Below are 18538 nucleotides of genomic sequence, written 5' to 3'. Positions count from 1 at the left end.
TTGTGGCCTGTTAAAACCAGTATTACCTCGGCCTCGCTTCGGTGAGCCGTTTCTGTTCTCCTACTTTGGTGTCTTCGTCCTTTACGTGTCTTCTTCTATTCTGGCATACTTCTCGATCTGTGCCATAAGCTCCTCCATACTTTTTGGTAGAGTTTTTGCCAGTGATTTTCGAAGAGGTCATTCGTTATCCAGGCCGTTCTTAAAAGACACGACCGCCAGTTCCTGGTTACAAGCAGGAATTCGATTGAACACCTCATAATATCTTTTGGCGTAAGTTTTGAGGCTTTCACCCTCATTAATGTTCAAAGTAGTAAGGAGTTTACCTTTAGTGGTTGCAACTTGTTTGTAACAAACCTGGCCACAAACATCTTGGCCAGACCTTCCCAACTCTTCATAGTTCCTTTTCAGCAACTTATGGAACTAATCCGATGTGATTTCCCCAAAGGATGAAGGGAACACCTTGCACAATAACTGCTCATTCCCACACCATAAAGCCATCGAATTCAAATATAAACTAACATGAAAGTTTGAATCAGACTTACCATTATAAATCTGGAACCTCAGCATGTGAAATCTCTTTAGGGCCTCAAATCTATCCAACTCCATTGAGAATGACGTTCTCGGCTTGACGGAGGATATGATCTCGGCATTGAGCTGCTTCCTCTGGAGGTAGTCTCTCAGATCCTCTTTCATTCAGCCGGGAGCTCGGCTATTAACAGATTTCAGCCTTTTTGGCGTGCTGCTCCAAGCGTCTTTGTGCGTCCTTTTAGACTTCTCTTCATTCATTGTATGAAAGCAAAGGCCCTTCCTTCGGATATGCCGAGGTTCTTTGGTATACGTCCCCTTGGTTTATGGTGTCTTTTGCGACTCACCTCTTACTGACTCTACTCGCCCGACATCCCGTGAAGGCTGATGTGAGCACTCATTTTCCTTGCCGTGCTGCGGGACTACTAGGATTGTTTTCTGCCCTCTTTCTGGGTGTCAATCTTGGCCACTGGTACTGGCATGTCCTGTAACGGGAATGGTGGTTGCATTACGTTGTTCTGCATCATGAAGTTGACAACCAATTATAGGTCTGCCAACTTATTTGCCATTCATTTCATTTTGCCGTCCCTCCTCAAGCATCTATCATTCCATAGGTCTCTTTCGTTGTAATCCTCATCTCAACCTGCTTTCTTCGGGGCATTACCCTCTTTACTAATGTCCTTCTCCCCATGATTCGAATCCTGTGCTCATTCATTACGGTTTTTCTCCTTGACGTTATGATCTATATGTTCACTACTCTCATTATAGACGTCGTCCCCAATCTTTTCTTCTTGATTGTTGTTGGTCATCTATTCTTCTTAAGTTTCCACAGACGGTGTCAAATTGTGGGTGTTGATTTCAGACCATACAACAAAAAATGGGGAACTCAGTTGGAGAGTACCGGCGGAATAGATTAAGCCTAATAACTTGCACAAGAAGATGAGAATTCAGCGGTGGTTTGTCCATCCGGGGGCACTCTGACGATCAAGTCAATAATCAATATCTCTCCCAGATAACAAATTGTGCTTAAACTCACAAATTACTACTAACAGTATATTACACATACCTGAAACCCACGGGGGTGCTCTGCTTTTATAGCCAGCATTGACTCGATCCCTTTAGAAGCTTTGTTTCACTGGACTCAGGCTTAATGCTCATCCGGGTCCTTCAGCTAGATAGAGATAAACTCTTCTTGAGTCTTATCTTTATCTAGACTGAGATCTTTCCCTGTTTTAGGACTCTTGTCCCTTATCTGTTTATCTCGAATTCCGGTATCTTCGCAGATAACCTCGGCCTAGTCGAGATAATCTCGGCAACGTGACCAGGTTACGTGGTACCTCGACTTCAGCATCACCTTAGCTACGTGCTGTCATTTACAAAATACTTCCCCACAATAGTATAAATTATATTTGGCATTCTTGTATTTTTATCAAAATTTTACTTTAATTCGTAGAAGTAGGTGGTGTTTGGTAAAGCTAAAAATTGAAGATTGAAAATTAAATGTTGAATTTTTTAAGTTGAAAAGCTGTTTGATAAAAAATTAAGTGCTGAATTAAAAATAAATTGTTTGATATGTGTAAGATAAAATTTGAAATTTATTATTTTTAAATTGTATAGTTTAATTTTTATATTATGATGGTGGTGGTGGTGGTGGTTGTGGAAGTGGCGACAATGGCATGGTGGTGGTGGTAGCGATGATAGTAGTAATAAAATGGTGATGATGTTCATGGTAATAATGACAATGGTAATGAAGGTGATGGTACTAGTGCTGGTGGTGGGGACGACGGTGGTAGTAGTGGTAGCGATGGCATAGTGGTAGTGGTAGTGATAACGGTTGTGATGGTGGTAGTAATAGTGGTGACATGATGGTAGTAGTTGTGGTAGTAGTCGTGGTAGCAATAGCAATGGCATAGTGGTAGTAGTGGCAGTGCCATGATAGTTGTGGTAGCGGTAGTGGTAGTTAGTTTATAATAGTGTATATTGATATTTATGTTTAATATTTATAAATTCAGTTAGAGTTAAGTAAATTTTATATGATTTAATTTTTTTTTAAGTTTTAACCTACATTTTAAAAAGTACTTAAAATTTTAAGTGACATCAATTATGATTATCAAACAGACTTAATTGATTATCACTTAATTAATTCAACTTTAAATACTAAGGGGTTGTTTGGGATGACCTAAATAAGTGTATTTTTTATCTTTTTATGAAAAGATGTGCAAAAAAGTAGAGAGATGATGTGATGAAAAAAAGATAAAAAGGTAAAAAGATGAATTATTTTTGAGCCGCCAAACTTACCCTAAATTATATTATCAAACACCCTGTACTTACTTTGATCGAAATCTTACTTTATCCAACTACTTATTCCTTTCATTCATTTTCAAAATAGTGTTATATGATGATGTCCAATTACAACCTAACTCAAATTATAAAAACTTCACTATGAAAATCAAAAGGTCAGAAGAGAAAATGGGCATTGGTGTAAAATACAGCGTATAAAAGTGAAATTAAAGGTCTTTGTTTTTATAAAAATAATTTCTACCCAATATTGATTTTTATTAACGTAGTACATTGAAGTTCAATCCAAACTGAAAAAAGATGTAGCGACAACCTTCGTGGAATTGGAACTGTTTTTGGGAAGAATTTTTTTTGGGTTTTTTTCACTAAAAAACAAAGTTTTTGCAAAAAAAAAAAAAAAAAAAAACAAATCTAAACAAAATATCACATTCAACCCCATAATTATTTTACTTTTTCACTCACAAACATCACATTCAACTACAAAAAAACTCAACTATCTTCTCAAACACAAATTTTTTTTTATCCAATAATATCATACAACTAAAAAAATCTACATAAAAACCCACTTGTCAAACACTCACAAAATATGGTTGTTACTAGGGATTTGGAATGGGGGTTGTGCCGTCATACTTTATGTGATTTATTTGGATTATATTTTGATAATTTAAGTCATTCATATTATTTATATAAAAAATGAATTTAATTGGATAAGTATAACCTCATGATGAAAGCGAATGGTAATCTTAAAAAATTATTAAAATCATACTAATTGTTTATTTTTTCTAAACGTAAACTTAATCATGTTGTGAGTTACAAATATTTAATTAATTTGAATTTTTTCATGAATATATTCTCAACAAACTTTAAACTATGAATGATTCGAATTATTAAAATAAATTTGACACACACCTTAAACAATACCATGTTGTGCTTATTATGAATAGCACATATCCCAAATCCGTTATGGATTCTAGGCCTTATTTGTAATATTTGTCCCTCATTTTATTTGCTTGATGGTAAGAGGATCTTAGTGCTTGTTTGGAGTGTCCTAAATAAGTGCACTTTTGATCTTTTTGAACTAAAAAGTTGAGAAAAAAAAACACGGATGTTTGGGTTAACTTTTTGTTTTTTACAAAAAAATGTGTAATAAAAAATTGTATAAATAAAGTGTATAGTGGAAGAAAATTAATTGATTGTACAGCTCTCCTGTGGCTGCGTCTCCACATAAATAATTGCCTCATTCGGGGCAAATAACTTTTGGACAGTGATGGTCGGTCTGTGAGGGCCATCATGGGTCTCATTTTAATAATCTGAACTGTTCAATATGTACAACTCGTCGAGTGTTATATGCCTGCAAAAAATCACATTGATCGGATATCGATAGCTATATGATCGGATTAGTTTTGTTCAACAGTTAACAATCATACCATCCGTTTTGTTTATACAAAACTGATTTGATCATATAGTTAACAATATTCGATCGACGACGAATTTTACATATTGAACGATTCAGATCATTAAAATGGGACCCATGGTGGCCCCTACAAGCTGACCATCATTGTCCAAAAGTTATTTGCCCTCAAGGAGGCAATTTTTTTTTTGCCCCAAGAGAAGTGTATGATGGCCTGCTTAACGGCTGTGTCAGTGGATTTATATTATAAGAATATATAAAATATATTTTTAATATTTTTTATTTGTGAATAGTAATACTTTTTTTGCTTTTTGTATAACTTTTTGACTTTTTAAATTATATTTGACTTGCCAAACTTAACCTTAATGCTACATTTTAACCATCACACATGAAAGCCGAGCACAAATTATTACATGATTGTTATTAGATCTTATTTGTAATATTTGTCCCTCATTTTTTTATCTTAATGGTGAGAGGATCTTTAATGGTACATTTTAACCATCAAATTTAAAAAAGACACCAAGGCTACAAAATTCAATTTAACATTGACAGGTGATGTATTTAATGAAGTTTTAGTTTTATATCTGCTTGTTATAAAAAGGCAAAAAAAAAAAAAAATCAAATAAGTGGATATTTTAAACAATAATTATAAATCAGTGATAAATTTTATAAATATTAATAAATAAAATTATAATTTTTTCATAAATTAATAATTATTTTTTGAAATACCCGATTTATAATTTCCCAAAAAATATATATAATTTTTGCTATTTTAAAAAAAGAAAAAACCACCTTAGGTGGACTAACAAGGGTTCGATGGGCTTGGGCCCGTCACACTGGCGGGTTGAGGACAAGGTGGTCATATCAAATTCTCAAGTGGATATTTTTGTAATTTAAAGAGTGAAACCAAACCTAGGGTTTGGCTATATATTCAAGACTGCCCACTGCACTCCCCCTCCTTTGTGCAGAAGACGCAGCATCGAAGTTATTGTCTGCAACAATGGTGAGAAATAGCTCCCTCAAAATCTTCTCATTTCTATAAACACCGTCTTCTATATCATTTCTGTATCTGTTAGTTGCACACGCACGCCTGTGTAAGCTTAAAGCTTGTTTATTTATCGAGAAAATGTTGTAAAGGAATAGAAAAGGAAGGAGCTCTCGAGCTTCTTGTATGTATGTAAAGATATAAGCTTTTTGGAGTTTTCGTTGCAGCCGAACATTGGGTTTGAGATTTCATTCGTTCATCTTATTTCACTTGCAAGATTGATTTGTGTCACTCTATACCTGTTATTTTCTAGATCTGGGTTTCTAAATTATCATTTTATTACATTTACTGTGTTAAGCATTCTCAGCGAGTTTTGGGGTTTTGTTATTTTAAATTCTTTTGTTGCTTTAGTCAATTTTAACTTTGATTCTTTCTGTAAACGCTGTTTTTTATGAAAATGAATTTTTTTAGGGTTAATTTGCTGTTTTGGCCCTTGTTTAATGGGTTATTTGGTTTTTTGGGTGTTATCTTTTTAGGTGTTTGTGAAAGCTCAGAAGTCTAGGGCGTACTTCAAGCGGTTTCAGGTGAAGTTCAAGAGAAGGAGAGGTATGGTGTTTGCACTCCCTGTATAATTTAATGGGTTTAGATTTTGTTAGTTTCTTTCTTATGGTATTTTCTTTTGAATATCTACAGAGGGAAAGACAGATTACCGGGCCAGGATTCGCCTCATCAATCAGGACAAAAACAAGTATAACACCCCCAAATATCGCTTTGTCGTGAGATTTGTATCCATTAGTCTGACTATATTTCAATATAATTTGCGGAAGCTTGCATTTTCAATTATTTTCTAGTTCAGGATAACATCTTGCAAATTCTTTTGTTAGTTTTATTATTATTTATTATTTATTTATTTAAATCATGACATGTTATGCATGGAATTTGTCTTATTGTCTTGTTAAGCGTATATTCATTTGTTGTTGAACCCAAAACACTAGAAATGCTTAACCTTTGAGAATCTATGTGAATAACCTTTTGTTGACATAATGGAATAAGGATGATCATATTGTCCATGCTGCATCCTTAATATCCTTATTAGACAAACAAGGATATTATTGCACAAATAATATCTGCTAGCATTGCTGGTGATATGGTCCTTGCTTCAGCATATGCCCATGAGCTGCCTCGCTATGGACTCGAAGTAGGTCTCACAAATTATGCTGCTGGTATTGTAACTACTCTTTGCTCTCCTCCCATTTCCTCTTCATCTCTCCCCATGTCTTTCGGTCCATGGCTGCTTGCTTCTATCTGCAATTTTGATTCGTGTAACTGATGTTGGCAGCTTACTGTACCGGATTGCTCTTGGCCCGCCGTGTCTTGAAAAAGCTCGAGATGGATGATGAGTATGAGGGCAATGTGGAGGTATGCCTGATTCAGGTTTAGCATTTATAGTATCCTTTTCCTCTTTTGCATTGTTAGATTTAATGTACATATGAGCTTCTATATTGTTAGGCAACTGGAGAGGATTTCTCAGTTGAGCCAGCAGAGAGTAGGAGGCCATTCCGTGCTCTCCTGGATGTTGGCCTTATTAGAACCACCACTGGCAACCGTGTCTTTGGTGCTTTGAAGGTATTTCCATGCACACATCTTACAATGAACAATTATACTATTTGAACTTATTACTAGAATGAGATGCTCCATATGTTCTTATTTTTCTTGACATGCAGATAATTTGATGATTGGTATATATATTTTTTGTGATAGTTTACCAATTTTGTTTGTTTGTGATATGAATATTGTGTAATTGTAACATCATTTTTTTTGACACTGAGTCTGCTATGCAAGTGGGAGATATTATTTCATAGGGTTACATTTTACCCCCTTACAGGTTGAGGGACGAATTCCTAAACTACGAAAGATATGGAGTGGATGGCGTAGAAGTGCCACCACTGTATGGTGTTTAGTCATCTCGCTGCTCCTTGCTTTGCTACTTTATGTAGTGCTGCTGTAGGCTCCCCACCTTCAACACCTTTGAGATCTTTGGTCCAGGCCTGATTTTGCGAGAGTTCGGGTGAAAAATGAAGGAGAGAATACAAAGACTGAGGCCACATCTAGAATGCAGGACAGAAGAGATAAAAAAATAGGGAGCCTCTAGCCCAAAAACCTTTTAAGAAAGATATCGATTAACTGACTGCGACATAACTACAGTAATAGGGTAAAGGTTGGTTGTAGATCATGCAAGAAAAGAATAAGCTGCTAGGCCTTAACTCGAACTAAGCTCCCCTCTAACAGGAACTCCTTCGAACGCATCTGTTGATGATGAACCAAGTGGGACATCTAAGTGGGTGTTTGGGAAGTTGTTATTTTAGTAGGCTATTTTAGTTTTTAGCTATTTTAGTAGGTTAAAATTTGTGTTTGGGAAGATGATTGGATTTTTTTGAAGTTAGATGTGATGTTTGTGAGAGAAAAAGTGAAATGATTATGTATTTGATGTAACATTTTTCTTATTAGCTATTATAGCTTATTTTGTCTTTTTGTGAATTTTAGCCCCAAAAAAGGCTAAAATTTTTCTTGCCAAACACTCTCTAAGTCTTTTGCTTGAAGATGAGGAGATCATCAGTACCTCGGGGGACTTGTTATTCCCACCAACCCAATCTACTTCAAAAACACATTACTCTCTTATGGTCCAAAAAATATACACTTGACCTCCCTCTGCTATGGAGTGAAATGTAAAAGTTATGGATTCTGTCTGTTAAGTGTGTGTATCACATGCACTAAATTAAGCGTGTGTCAGATTTAGAACTAGAAAATGACATTTTTGCCCTTTGTTTTTTCTTTTTCTTTTCTTTTCTTTTATTCTTCTTTCTTCCTCCAGCAGCACAGCTGCAACCGAACCTATATCCACTATACTTTTTGCCAGTACACATTATCTCCACCCTCTCATCTCCCTTTATTTCTGGCTCACCTCCTTCAACAATTCACAACCACCACTTCACCGCAGCACACAAATAACACCCATTAAAATGAATGTTAATTGGGAATACTTTTTTATTCTTCGCAGAGATCATTACATATTGAGGCCATTTCCAGTGCTTTCATAATCAAATTAAACATTTTCATTATTTAATTTGTGCCCACTGTTGAAGACTCTTTCATTAGTCACAAATGCCCATTATTATATTCCCAAACCTGTAATGATTTGCCCTGCATACAATGAAATATGTATATAAATATACCAGTTGGTCTTCATGGTGGTAGTGAACTGAAAGAGAGGGATGAGCCATGGTTTCTGGATGTGTATGTATATATCTATATAACTATATGTGTGTGTGTGTGTATAGTTAATTTAGTCCAGAAAATGATGATTGCTTCCATAAAATAAAAATAAAGATTAAAAAAAGAAGATAGAAGGCAGCTGTAATGTAGTCGGAGGAATGGAGTGGGTGGTCTGCTGGAACATGCAACTGCTGAGTGTTGCCATGGGACGGGGAGTGGGAATAAGAAGAAGAGAATGAGAAAAAGAAAGAAAAATGAAGAGAAAAAAAATAGAGAGAGGAGCCTGATTCATGATGGCATAAAAAAGAAAATTAGAGCAAACAATAAGGGTATTATAGACATTACACAACATTTATTAGCAGAGTTGGACTTTACAACCCATTGCATACCCATAAGTAGGAATGGCAACGGGCGCGGGCAGGGGCGGGGGCGGGGGCGGGGATCACACTCCCTGTCCCCGATCCCCGATGGTAGAAATTTTTCCGTCCCCGGCCCCGGCCCCGATCCCTGACGAGGAGCCTATCACCGCCGTAGCGCCCGCCCTTGGCCTTGCCCCCTAATGGGGATCATGTTTCCCCGACCCTGAAAATTCCCCGGCCAAAATAATAAAAACAACATATATATTTAACAACAGATTTTAGCATATATATTCATCAACAACAACGTCATCAATAGATTTGAGCATATATATTCATCAAATGTAAAAAATAAAAAATCTAACAAATTCAACAGATCATCATTTTCTTCATCTTCATCAACAACAGATCTGAGCTCAGATGGACAAAGGATGGAGATCAACGGCCACGGATCAGATCCTTTGACGGATGTGGTTTGATCTAATTTATGGTTGCATTTTTTGATTTGATCTGTGGTTCAGATCCTTCGCCGGAGACCATCGGCGAGATCCTTTGACTCTCATCGTCCCTTGTAGGAAGGGAGATCGGTGTGAGGGAAGGGTTTGAGAGAGAGAGAGAGAGAGAGAGAGAGAGAGTGAGAGTGAGATGAGTCTGAGAGAGGTGAGCTGAGGGTTTGGTTTAATCTTCCATTACGATGCTGGAAAAAGAAAAAGTCAATGAAGAAGATTCATTAGATCTGAATCGAACGAATGGACATAGATCTAAATCTATAATCAATCAATGCGTACCTGTGTAAAATCATATATTTGAAAACTGAGAGAGAGAGAGAGAGAGAGAGAGAGAGAGAAAACAAAACTAGTTGAGAATCTGTTTGTATATATTATATAGGGGGATATAGGGGGGTAAAACAAAACTAGTTGAGAATCTGTATGCATATATATTATATAGGGAGATATAGAGGGGTAAAAAAATAATTTCACTTCGGGGACGGGGACGGGGACGGGGACGGGGACAGAACACTTATCCCTGTCCTCGCCCCGTTAGGGATATTTTTCAAGAAAAAAATTGCTTAAATCGAGGTCGGGTCTCTGTCAGGCAGGGTTCAAATTGCCATCCCTACTAATAAGGAAGTTATGTGTATATTTCTTAACTATAAGGGGCTAATGTGTTTTTGAGTTAAACTATATGGGGGTAAAGTGTAATTAACTCTATTTCATAACATACCTTATTTTGAAACTCTGATTCGCAATTTTTGCAAAATTGATACGAATCTATGGGTGAATTTATTTTGGAAGTGAATCTATAGTGATTTACAATCGATTCACGATTCGATTCACCTTTTATGATTCATGCAATTCTAGAAACTATCGTGTTCAACATATTTTCAACTAATTTTTTTCCATCTTTGTAATGAAAATGACATAATACAACTTCTAATAGTGTTTAGTACCAAAATAACCAATACATTGTTGTTATTATAGTGATCATGGGGTTCTTAATAGGTTCTAATCAGATTTAGTTAGACACATATTTTTAATCTTTCTTCTCAATTTTCCCCTTAAAAATCATAATATATCTACTTTAAGATTAAAGTAACTTACACAATGAATTATCTATTGCTAAAACCAAACCAAACCAAATCAAGTTCAGCCTTAAGTCCCATCAAATGGGGTTGGTTACATGAATCCTTTTTCTCATACGGCCCTATCAAAGGTCATTTGTTAGTCAAATTAAGTATATCCATATCTCTATTTACAACATTAACCAACGTTAATGTAGGCTTACCCCGTCTCCTAACACTTCCATCTACCGTTACAGCATCGCATCTCTTCACTACTGCCTTTGTTGGTCTTCGTTGAATGTGACAAAACCATCTCAATCGATTCTCTCTCAACTTATCTTCTATCGGTGCTACTCTTGTCCATTCCCGAATACACTCATTCTTAATTTTGTCTTGTCTTGTCTTGTCTAGTCTTGTTACACATCCATCTTAGCATTCTTATCTCAGCCACACTCATCTTATCTACATGTTGTTTCTTGGTTGCCCAACACTCCATCCCATACAATATCGCTAGTCTAATAGCCGTTCTATAGAACTTATCTTTAAGTCTAGTGGGTATTTGTTTATCGCACAGTATCCCAGACGCACTTCTTCACTTACACCATCCCGCCTTAATCCTATGAGTCACATCCGCATCAATCTCCCCAGCTGTTGTGATAATCGACACTAAATAATGAAAATGTTCACTCTTAGGCAATTCTTGGTTCTCAATTTTCACTTCTCCTCTGCTTCCATTGTTACTGTTACTAAGTTTATACTCCATGTATTTTGTCTTAGTTTTGCTTATCCGGAATCCTTTAGATTCAAGAGTTTTTCTTCAAATCTCCAACTTTGTATTAACTCCTTCTCTAGTCTTATCCACTAGCACTATATCGCTTGCAAAAAGCATACACCATGACACGCCATCTTGAATATTTCTCGTCGATTTATCCATAACTAAAGTAAAAAGATAAAGACTTAAGGTAAATCCTTGGTGTAACCCTACGGTGATAGGAATTCATTTGTCTTTCTAGCAGGCGATCTAATAGTGGTCACCACCATTTCATACATGTCACTAATAACATCAATGTAACCTTTTGTTACCCTTTTCTTCGCTAACACCCACTGTATAATATTCCGGGACACTCTATCATATGCTTTCTCAAGGTCGATAAACACCATATGAATGTCTGTTTTCTTTTCGCTATACTTTTCTATTATTCTCCTTCAAAGATAGATTGCTTCTATTGTTGACCGGCCAGGCATAAATTCAAATTGATTCTCTGACACCTCTGTTATATCTTGCAATCGGCGTTCTATCACCCTCTCTCATACTTTCATTACATGACACATATGAATTATCTACTGCTGTTTTATAAATTAAATATAATTGAATATTACATGCGTGAGGTCAGTTATACTTCTTAAAATGTTTTAGGCTTTTAAAATAAAAGATCCTAAATAATTATGTTATTTGGTCATTGTTACTTGGAAAAGTATGTGTGTTTATTGTCTAAATATCAATATTATTATTAAATTATTGCTACTTTAGAAATTGAGAATTAGTTTTTGTTTACTATCTTTATTAAGAATGATTGATAAGAAATATCAAAAAAAGGGAAAAGGTAAGACGGTGATCACTATCTTACATGGGAATCTTTGTTAACTTCTTACCTATTAAACCACGTGATCATCATTAAAAACAACATTTTCATTGGTTTAAGTCTAAATATTTCATATTTATAAGATATAATTATCATCTAAAGGTGTAGATATATTTTTCTAAGTAATATAGAAAAGTGACCGAATCTTTATGATTCACTCACGATTCGATTTGATTCGCGATTTGGTACAAAACCATTTTGATTCATGATTCGAATCCCAATTTGACAACTATGACATGTGTTTTCCTATTTTTTTGGGCCATTTTTTATTTGTTTTTCTCTTGGTCAGTTATGGCTTCAAGTGTCATGACACGTGTTTTCCTATTCTTTTGGGACATTTTTTTATTTGTGTTACTCTGGGTCAGTTATGGCTTCAAGTGTTACTTCCTAGCCATATACAAGAGCCTTTAACCAATGCTGCTAGTCTGAAAGCTAAAATATTTATTGTTGGATGAGCTTTTCTTACCATATATTTACAGTGTTTTATTTTCAATAAAATGTTCTAATTGATCAGTTTGTGTTTTAGTCTGTTGCTATATCTCTGAAGTTATGTTTGCTTATGAGAATTATTATGCTAATCTTAATTTTATCAAAATGAATTTTGGTTCCAGATAATATTCAGAGCACTCCTTGTCAATTTTGTGTTTGTTATTTATTCCTGAATTGTTAATATAATCCAACAGTTCAAAGTAGGCATTTTTCTTGTCAATTTTAACATCCTTCTCCAACCAGCAAGTTATACTGTGGTATAATGGGAGCATCCATTCTACTAATGGAACTAAAATGGTTCATGGCACCATAATATGTTGTTCACAATAGTTGCCATCTGCCAATTTTTTAACTATTCCTATTTCGTTAGGGATGTGAATCTAGCATCGCAGCAAAGCAGTTATGCAAGTTTTTGGCTTTCCTAAAAAAAAATGATTTTATGAGATGCCCCAGGACTAACAGTTCCTCAACTGCATGTATATTTCAAGTCATGAATGAATTGAGGGATGTTGAACTTCACAACTTTGTCTGGTTTCTTTTTTTTTTTTTTTTTAATTTGTCATGCCTAGTTGTCTTTGATCTTTTGGCAAGTAGTATTCATGCTATTGCATCACCGTCTATATGTTCCCTGCTTTGCTGTAATTATTTGTCCCTGTATGCGATTTCATGCCTGTGCTATACTTTCATTACAGGGAGCATTGGATGGCGGGTTGGATATCCCTCACAGTGATAAGAGATTTTCTGGTTTCTCGAAGGACTCTAAGCAGCTGGATGCTGAGGTTCACCGCAAGTATATTTATGGTGGGCATGTTGCTGCATATATGAAGGTAACGGTTAAGATGTGAATTTATGTGTATTGTAACACTTATTTTCAGCCATGAACTTAATTTTATTGGTTGTTACGTAGATATTGATGGAAGATGAACCAGAGAAGTATCAGTCTCATTTTGTTGAGTATATCAAGAGAGGAATTGAGCCTGATGGCATTGAGGAGCTGTACAAGAAAGTTCATGCTGCCATCCGCGCTGACCCCACTCAAAAGAAGTCTGAGAAGGAGCCACCTAAGCAGCACAAGAGGTAAGCACCAAAAATAACTTGAAATTATGTTATCATTTTTTTTTGTTTTTATGGGAAGTATGGTTTAAGCTTTACTTTCCATTCCTATCATTATTATTTGCGTTAAGAAGGTGCCAATACTTTTACTTTTGTTTTAATCCATTTTACTCAAGATCATTATATTAGTTCTGGCTGTGTGTTGTTGATAAATGCATTTTTTTTTAACAGCCAGATAAGTTTGGATATTTAACTCAACTTCTAAGTTGCAAGAGATTTTAGTGGTCATTTGGTTGCATGTTTTTTTGTTTGTAGAGAACAGGAAACATGTTATTGTTTTTTCCCAAGAGAATTTGAAGTGGGAATGAATGAGCTTTTGTTTAATGTTCATTGGTGTGATTGCACTTGTTTTGGCAACAAGTGAATACACTGCTTGTGTTACATTTTGGAGCCTAGTCTATAAAATAGTTTCAAAAAACTGAAAGCAAAAGCATGTGCTGAATGAGTTGTTATTGTGTTTTCAAAATTTAAAATTTTGAAAACAAAAACCCAAAACCTTTGAAATTTGGTTTGGGTATTCTGTCATTCATTCACTGGTTGAGTGCAGTAATTGCAATCGCATCTTTTTTGCTTGGATTTTTGAAAGTGTGATTCAATTTTTTGGATGGTTTAGTAAGTTCTCTATACCTCCTTGTATTGTATACCAGGTACAACTTGAAGAAGCTGACGTATGATGAAAGGAAGGCTAGCTTGATTGAACGACTGAATGCCCTCAATGCAGCAGCAGGAGCTGATGAGGAGGTGGATGATGAAGACGACGAATGAATGTAGTATACCTTTGCCTTTGGGGGCTTGGAATTTTGAGTCAAATATGAGATGTTCTTAGTGCACAATGATGCTGCTCTGCAGTTTAGTTTTAAACCTATTAAAATTTTGTTTGTGTTTCTTTGGGTGCAATTTTGTAGCTTGTATTTTTTTATTTGAAGATGGCAATTAGACACTTTTTGAATGTTATGAAATGCATTATTATTTTCATTCAAAAAAAAGAAATGCATTATTATTTCTGACTGTCAATGTATTGTGCTATCTAATCGCAGCAGTGGATTTGGGAGTTTTCTAATTGCTAGTCTCCCATCTACAGTTGTATCCCTCTTGCATGCTTTGGAACAAAAACTAACATACATAAAATTCAAAAAACATGATCAGAATGATATGATAATGTCATTACAAATAAATTTATATTTAATGATGTTTTGTTTTGAAATAAAATATCTATAATAAGTCACATTATTATGTATGAATTTTGTATATAAATTTTTTGTGTATAGTATTATTTACTTTGGAATTATAATGTTCATTTTAATTTGCATCACAGTCAAATTGGTAGGCTGACGAAGAATTGTAGTGTCTAAAATTTCAAAATGCCATGAGTTGATAACATAAATATTGAGAGTTATATTAGTGGGGGAAAAAAAAAAATTTCTTTCAATTATTTTTATTTTTTTTGGGGTTTTCCTTGCCTTCCCTCTTTCTGCAAGTCTTTCATTCAAAAACACCTAATGTACGCGTTAATATGTTAATGCATATTAAACCATGATTACGGTAGAAAAAAGCACATGAAAATAGTAGTTTTATATTCATCTCAAGTATATTGATGAAATATTTGACTATTCCTTTCAAGTAATAATAATACTTAATTGTGTAAATTACATTGGCATTTGTTATATTTTAGTCCTTATGTCATTTTGATCTTTTTTTAATTCCAGTCTATGATTTCAATTGGTGCAATTGACTTGGGATTCATGATTTTGTCTCATTGATTAAACTGTCAGTGTTTTTTGATTGATTAAAATGTAATTGGTGTTATGAATTTGATAAAAATTGAAATAAAATTTAAAATTAAGGGTCAAAATCGATTTAATTAAAATTACTGGTACTAAAATGACACAATGAGCAAAAATGCAGGGATTATAGACATAATTTTCCAAATAAATTTGAAATCATGAGATGAGAATAAAAATTTATGATTGTATAAAAAATAATAGAGAAAAAACTTTATTTTAATAAAAAATATTCAAACATAAGATGTAATATCGTATGTGAGAACTAGAACTATATAGTCTATTGTGACTTCCTCTCACTCCTTTTTATCCTTATGTTCTATTTATAAAAGTTGAACATTGCTTAAAGAATTTAGCTACATTAACAAGATGACTCTAGAGTCATAAATAACCACCACAACCATACTTCTTAAAATATAAAGGTACTAAATTTCTCATGACACATGTAAATTTAAAATATATATACTAACACTTTTTAAGCTAAAACAAGAATAGTGAAATGTCATTAGTTATAATGTAAGAAGTTTCTCTCATATTAAGCTAGTTGTGAAATCTTTGTATAAGATCAATGGAATAGAGAAAATGTTAAGTTAATAAAGGAAATCTTATCTAGAACTAATCAATGGACCTTCACTCCCATTCACATCCAACACTCTCTGCTTATAGTTTTCTTCTGCACCGCAAATTGACTTAAATAAATAACCATTTATTCATGAGAAACTAACAATTTTAGGCCTTTGATTACGAACAAAAAAAAAAAAATCAACAAAATGAAGAACATGAAAAGGATCCATCAATTAAACTGAAGACTAAATAACAAAAACTTGATTCTAATCTCTTATGTGTAGAACATAGATTACAGGATTACCAGTTTATTAGAAATAATGGTGAATAATGGGAAGAAAGAGAGTAAAAAAATTAACAATAAAAAAAGAAAGAAAGAAAAACAATGTGTGGGAGAGAGAGAGGGAGAACAATTACCATTTTGGAAAGGACAAGAGCAACATTAATGAATATTTGTTTTGCAGTTTTAAAATACAATGGCTTTTGGGTGAGTTGGACCAATGGCATTGTTAGAATAGTAGAGATAGGAAAATATTATGTATAGTATTGAGTGTATTGAATGAATTATCTTATATAATAGAAGGCTTGTATATATAGGTTAAGAAAGAGTATCCTACTAGAAATCTAACTATGAGAAAGAATATCCTATAAGAGACTTAACTATGACAATACCTAATATATCTAGGAAATCAATACCTAATATATGTAGGAATATATACCATATATACATTAACATCCCCCTCAAATTCAAGGAGGATAAACATCTTGAGTTTGGAGAGAGAAATTAAAATATGAAATAAAACTAAATGAAATAAAAGGCAAATAGATTGCAAAATCCAAACGGGAGCGCAAGGGCGTTTGAAATAGATCAGAAGTCGGAACTAATGCTGGGAGACAGTTTATGGTCGTGTTGGACCGTTGTAGGAGCTGGCTGGAATTTGAAATAGATCAAAAGCCGGAACTAATGCCGAGAGACAGTTTATGATCGTGTCGAACCATTGTAGGCGTTGGTTGGAATCAATGTCGAGACAGTTTAAAGGGGTCATGCCAGACTAATTTAGGAGCTAATCGGAATCAATGTCGGGACAGTTAAAAGGGTCATGTCGGACCGATGTAGGAGCTAACCGGAATAAATGTCGGGACAGTTTAAAGGGGTCGTGTTAGACCGATGTAGAGAATGGATGTTGAACCGGTAAGCGTGGTACACACATAACTTATGACGCGGTGTTGAATAATGATGGCAACAGATGACTGAGTGCGCCAAGGGGTGGCTTGGATGGTGCGCAAGGAATGGCTTAGGTTATACACCAGAGAGGGTGGCTTAGGTGGTGCGCCAAGGGGGATGACTTAGGGACGTGCGCCAAAAGAGTGGCTTAGAGTGTGCGCCAAGGAGGCGACTTGGGTGGTTTGCATGGTGTATAACTATGTTCACTATGATATAGGTATAATACCCCTCTTCAAACTTAAATAGGTTTGAAGAAAGAAACCAATTTGAGGTTGAAGGAGAGGGGAAGATAGAGTGGAGAAAAAAAAAATGCATGATGAGTAAAAATAAAAAATATATATCATAGAGATATTTGGAGTAGGAATAAGCCAGCGGATAGAGGAAGAGATCACCACAAAGCGATACTAAAAAGAAAACATGACAGCAGAATAGGTTGAGGTCCGACGGGCGGCCAAGGCGAGGCTGCCGCCTGCTGGTGAAGTGAAATTACTAGGTTCTTAACCTATCTCTGATAACATGTTAGAATAGTAAAGCGAGAGAGGAAAATATTATGTATTGTATTGAATAAATTGTCCTATATAATAGAAGGCCTATATATATAGGTTAAGAAAGAGTATCCCACTAGAAATCTAACTATGAGAAAGAATATCCTATAAGAGACTTAACTATGACAGTATCTAATATATCTAGGAAACAATCTCGCTTGATAGCTCAAAATCCCTGCGGCTCGACTGCCCGAATATCAAAACGACGTCGTTTTGATATTTTTTTTTCTTTTTTTTTTTGTTCTTTTCTCTTTCTCGTTTTTCTACAGATCTGTTGATTTGAAGATTGAAGAAGAAAAGAAGAAGAGAAGAGAAGAAGAAGATCAGAAATCAAGAACATCCTCATCGTGAAGATCAGAAAAAAAAAAATCTTTGATTGATAGATCTACCAATTCTTTGATTTTTGATTCTTTGATAGATCTACCAATCTTTGACATCAAGAACGAAAAAAAAAAAATCAAGAACATCATCATCATCAACACATTAGCCAACAATTGCCAACAATTTTTTATTTATTTTTTCTTTCATCTTTAGAACAACATCAAGAACAAAACAAAAATCAGAAAAAAAAAAATCAAGAACATTTTCATCAACACCATCATCAACAACAACAACAACATCTTCATTAACATCTTCATCAACATCATCATCATCAACCCATCAGCCAACAAATTTTTTTTTTTTTTGCTTTCATCTTCAGATCCAAGAACAAAAAAAAATAAAAAAATAGAGAAAACAGAGTCACCGTTGCTCACCGTCGCCCCGTCAT

The 18538-nt window shown here is 34.7% G+C and overlaps 1 protein-coding gene across 1 annotated transcript; it reads left to right on the top strand.

Annotated features, from left to right (window-relative positions):
* Positions 1-5129: 5129 nt before the first annotated feature.
* LOC114322570 (large ribosomal subunit protein uL18) lies at positions 5130-14644 on the top strand. Its single transcript, XM_028269907.2, has 9 exons — positions 5130-5237; positions 5756-5825; positions 5913-6004; positions 6316-6442; positions 6559-6638; positions 6729-6845; positions 13234-13368; positions 13449-13618; positions 14302-14644. Exons 1-9 carry the CDS (start codon positions 5235-5237, stop codon positions 14417-14419), a joined length of 912 nt encoding a protein of 303 aa, XP_028125708.2. The 5' UTR covers positions 5130-5234; the 3' UTR covers positions 14420-14644.
* The last annotated feature ends 3894 nt before the right edge of the window (positions 14645-18538 follow it).

Source organism: Camellia sinensis, chromosome 6 (genome assembly GCF_055761805.1).
Source record: "Camellia sinensis isolate YWXY chromosome 6, ASM5576180v1, whole genome shotgun sequence".
Lineage (NCBI taxonomy): Eukaryota > Viridiplantae > Streptophyta > Magnoliopsida > Ericales > Theaceae > Camellia > Camellia sinensis.
This window is presented reverse-complemented; position numbering and strand designations above follow the sequence as displayed.